Source organism: Sphaeroforma arctica (genome assembly GCF_001186125.1).
Source record: "Sphaeroforma arctica JP610 unplaced genomic scaffold supercont1.2644, whole genome shotgun sequence".
Lineage (NCBI taxonomy): Eukaryota > Ichthyosporea > Ichthyophonida > Sphaeroforma > Sphaeroforma arctica.
Genome location: NW_014037914.1, coordinates 148 through 5,424, shown reverse-complemented (window position 1 = coordinate 5,424; position 5,277 = coordinate 148). Strand labels below are relative to the sequence as shown.

At 44.6% G+C, this 5,277-nt stretch overlaps 1 protein-coding gene across 1 annotated transcript; it reads left to right on the top strand.

The window, feature by feature from the left end:
• Positions 1-1,982: 1,982 nt before the first annotated feature.
• SARC_12843 (hypothetical protein) lies at positions 1,983-2,937 on the top strand (the record flags this gene model as incomplete). The annotated part of the gene is made up of 2 exons (XM_014293043.1): positions 1,983-2,348; positions 2,389-2,937. The coding sequence occupies 2 exons, from the start codon at positions 1,983-1,985 to the stop codon at positions 2,935-2,937; spliced, it is 915 nt and encodes a 304-aa protein (XP_014148518.1).
• Positions 2,938-5,277: the final 2,340 nt, after the last annotated feature.

Here is a 5,277-nt window from a genome sequence, read left to right as displayed (position 1 = left end):
GTATATATATATATATATATATCAGGAAACGAATCAGTACTTTTTGTATGTGATTGCAAAACATACCAGAAAGGCGTGTGGTAGTATCTCTGACAAAGAATGGCTTGGGCAAGATTCAAAGTAGATCAGTACGAACTTAGCTTGAGAAACCAGTCTGACTTTGATACAAGAAGGAATTGTAGAGTCCATTTAATTCATACATTTAGATTGTCGGCACTGGTCTTTACTACGACCGGCGTTGAGTTCCCTGTATCGGTTTTCATTGTCTCTACTTATCTCTGAACATCACCTGGTAAATAGGATGCATCATGAAGGTACCAGATACTTCATATAATAAACATCATCAGGAGGGATATAAATGAGGATCTTGAGAGATACTTCTATACAGATAAAATATTTTATATATTTGTCTTTAATATTATTATTTTTTAACGACCCCACTCAATACATATTTATAAATAATACATTTGTATTCATAGCCTTCAATAAGACACGGCAAGGGCGCTTCGGAGACCAAAAGCGTTTCTTTAAAGAGGGTAACTAAGAACTCGTGCGTTCTCCCTTACTTTCACTCAACACACTCACACAAATACGCACTGTTGTTCAGTCACACACGGTACGGACCCACAAAAGTAAGTGTTTTTTGAAACAAAATTACATTTTGGATCCCTCGGGGGCCTCTTTGAGGCCTACAAATGGGGAAAAAGCGTTCCGGACAGATTTCAAGTTCAATAAAAGAAATAGGGACTCTACAGCTATTTACGCTTTCGGTGATAAAATATCTTCTCTTGTAAAAAAAAATACGGCTATGATTTGGTGCGACAGAATTAGTTCAGGCCTAAAAGGGCTCAGGGGGCGCGTTTAAATAGTGTCCCCCTCCTTCTTTCTTCTTACCCTGAATATTTTTTCAACAAAAATAAATTTTTGAAAAAATAGTATGGAACACACCAGAACCGGGGTACTCAGAGACCCCATGTTACACTACAAGGCTTCACAAATATTGGCTCAAATCGGGATTTCTCGACGAAAAAAGTGAGCCGGATACATTTTCAGAATGTAGCACCATTATTTCGGAAACTGACTTTCAGATTTTGCCATATTTACAAAGTGTCACAGTACTCTGAGAGTCTCAAACTCATCGGATTTGAACTCCCCATGGCCAGATTCTTCTGACGGCCACTTTCTTCTTCATTCAGGCTGATATAGGACCTCAGACCTGACCTTGCATCACTCAAATATGCCAAAATGTTTTTATTGCATTTTTGGACAGTTCACAGAATTTCAAGTGCACTGTTAAAATATTGGAACTTTTTGGCTGTTCGATCAAACATTTAAAAACTGGGTGGTGTGCCTCGGTTCTTGGCTGTGTGCACCAAAATGGACTTGAACCCCTTAGTCTTTTGTTGTTTCCTTGAGAAAAAAATATAGAATTTGTTTTATTTAGAAGGCTATGAATATGTAATTATGAAATATTCCGTAATAGGGGAATGAGGTGTTAAAAGCGTCAGTCTCCAGTTAGGACTCTGTTTAATAACATTACAGTCCAAGCCCGAAGTCTTTCAAGCCCGATTTTTAAAGGTATTAATGAAAGATAATGCCGAAGTATATACACATATATATTGCGACTATTAAATAAGTCAGGTGTATCCAACGCACACGAGCGCACTCATGACACTCGTGCGAAAGGAGGACAGAAGTCTGGAAACACTACAGACTTAGAAACCACGCAAGTGGATTCTCAACACCGCCTCCGAAAAATGTCGGGCCAGGCTGAATCCCCAACTAAAGCGCTCGTCCCCAACGACTCCTTGCACAATGACCAATGGAAATTGGATTTACAAAAATCTATCACAGACCTCTCTGCCCAGGTCAATACTCTACAGGCTAATCTCAACCAAATGTCGGGACCGGCCCTACCAACCCTGGACAATAATGGGCACATCTCTAAAGAGCCTCTGGCTGACGACCAATAGGAATTAACCATGCCCCAAATACTCACTGAACTCTGTGCCAAAGTGAACAACCTCGAATCCGAACTCCGAGACCTTACTTCCCAAACCTGTGCACCTCTAAATGAAGGCACACCCAACACCTTCCCGTTTAGCTCCACAAGCCCGCCAGCCCCGCCAGCAAAAAGACCGAGGCCACAGGCGCTCTTTAGCAGCAGTGAGCCTCCCAGCTACCGCTCAAAAGTGGGCAACCCCACAAAACCGACTCCCCAAAAAACCCCGATCCCACCGACCTCTCAGCCCCTACTGCAGCCGCCAGTACCCGCACACCTTTTGACGAAAGTGATGGACCGCCCGATGCCGGACAAAACTCTCCACGAAATGGATGACATCACTCCGGTATGGCTCTGCTATCGGGCAATTTTTTCCCAACGGCAAGCCCCCATCCCAATCAGTATTTGAAAAATACTGGCACACCCAACCGCACCTCAATCGCCACCACTTTCTTTGGTATCTCCCCTCCAAACCGGTTTCTGAACTAAATCGCCGCGGGACCTCCTCCAGTTTCGTCCGCCTTTGTGTTCCCAATGACGCTGTCGCCCAGGTGAAACGACATGCAGAACTAACGTGGAAGTGGCAATTTGATAAAACCATAGACCCCCGCTCCCAACAAAATCCTGACGCTACGAAACCAGCCTTAATCCACTATCTCCGCACCAAGCGGAAGGCCCGCTGCACACATGAACGAGCACCAAAATGTATTGCCCGTAGCATGGATGCTTTACTAGACCCTCTTGTTAATTCCACCAACGCAGACATTCTACAATGTACCACGGACCGGCTCCAGAACGCGTATCCAGCAAAACATACTACAAACCGATTGTCACCTAACCCACGAATCGTGCGCAGCCCGGACGGTCTTATCCGCACAGACTCAACCTTCCACCACAGACTCTTCGACGACAGAAAACGATATAGAAATGATTGACATCAACAAGGACCAGGGCCCAGTAGTATTGACCGAGGATGAACAATGTTAGGACCAATAAGGATGACCCTCTTCAACCCACAAGGACTCAACATGGACAATGCAGCACCATACAGATAAACCCTAATCGATTTTGAGTCAGGTTGATGTTATGTGTGTGGTTGAAACCTGGCATAACACCACATTCCTTAATCATATACGCTCGAACACACACTATCATATTCTACAACACACAACACGGCACAACATCTTACACCCTTCACACTGTGGTATTGGCATCTTTAAAACCCTAAACCCTAATACATGGATCCTCCCGAGATTGGCAATTTCCAACCAGACGTCGTTTGGGGCGACTTTAACTTTACAACACGTAAGTATGGCCACGCATCCACAATTCACGGACTCCGTATGAACACAATTCGAAACTGCCCTACATAACACGTGGCACCTGGACTATCTCTATGCTGGCGGCTCAATTGGTACAGAACATGCGTATCACCGGCCCACGACTTTCGCCTCCCTCCAGATCTATAAGCTGACCGACGATCCATCGGCTCCAACAAATGCCAACAATGCCGCCGCCTCCGGATCAACGCCTTCCCTCTCATGGATATAACCGATATCGCCATCGACTTTATCACTTACGCATCAAATCCCGCGCACGACTATTCTAAGCCAAAATCTGGGTACATCAGAACCTACTACGATCGTATCTCACCTTGCATGGTCCAGAAAAGGCTTGCTACGGATTCTCGACCGCATCTGGCGCTCTGCCGCTAACCCACAAATCTTTTGAGGATTCTGCTACGACATAAATAGACCTTGGGTACAACGGCTGCCAAACCACTCGTTCCGCCCACGTCTGACCGCCCAAAGCAATACCCAAATGTTCCAACATATTGCGTACCAACGACGATCTCCACGCCAACCTTGTATACCGGGTGCCGACGACACAGGCGCCACTCTCACTGGCTACTTTGAGGACCTATTCAACTCCACGAATCCGTACGTTGTTCCACCGGATACCGAACCCTCGCCTGATGTAACTCCCGTCATACGCCCCGATGATATAATGGAGGCTATACTACGCTATCCTAATAAGAGACCTGGCCCTGACGGAATCTACATCCTCCTTCTGCAGGCCGCAGTGGAGCCTTTCACCAAACACAGGACACTAGGACGCCCGGACGCCAATAGCCCACTGATTAGACTCCTTGACAAACCATTCACTGAGCTACTAAAGGCGGGTACCTTCCCTACCGCCCTGAACTGCACCCTCCTGACAGCGCACCCAAAAAGGACGATGTAGATATCACCTCCCCCGCCGACTTCCACCCTATCACGCTAACGCAAATAGTTAGACGCATATTTGAGAAGTGTTTTCTCAAGCTGATTACTAGCCACCCCGGTCTGCTACCCACGCAATCCAAGCTGGCTTCAAATCACGATACTCCTGCTATACCCAAGCACTCGCCGCCATGGAATCTGAGACACAGTCGGAAGTCTATCTGGATATTACCAAGGCATACGACAAGGTGTAGAAATACGGCCTCCAGTCAGTCTAAAATATCAAGATCAATTGAGATAATACACTGGTTTATATTTGTATTTTAAATAATTTAATACAAGCTCTTTTTCCAATATTTCCAAAGTGTTCTAAATTCACTTTGATGGCTCCAATAGCCTGAGTATTTGGTATGACTCATCTACTTGGACCTATTGGAGACATTAGTAGATGTAGGATATTATAAACTAAATTTTATAATCTCCGAACTACAACTTATAGATTTTGGTCCTCCCGCCAATCTCCAAAATCCAATAAGTCTTTTTCTTTTTATAACTTTTCTTCAGATGGAACTTTATTTATATCAGCTAATGTATTAACGTGACTTACGTTATTATGTCTATCTACAAATTAGGCATGTGGTCATGAACACTTAGTACTTCTAGTGAAAATTATTCAATAAAGAATAGCTAGAGGTACGCCCTGTGTGATCGAGGATATTTAGGCTCTTAACAAGAGGCAGTCCCGATCATTCTTACACAAGCTACCACTGCTAAATCCTAACTGACTAAATTGTATTTTAGTTTAATATAGTTTGAAACCTAGTAATTTCCATCGAAGTTTACACGCTTAACATACAACAGATTTAAGCTTAACCCCGCCAAGTGCCACTTCGCTATTCCCAAAGTGATGATCCTAGGGAAGAAAGTGTCGGCACAAGGTATCGATATTGACCATGAGAAGCAGGCCAAGCTTATCGATTGCTGAAGCGCTCTTGAAGGAGCTAGCGGCAGCAGCAGTTGTGGACCCCTCTATCGTGTCCCACGTGGCTGATA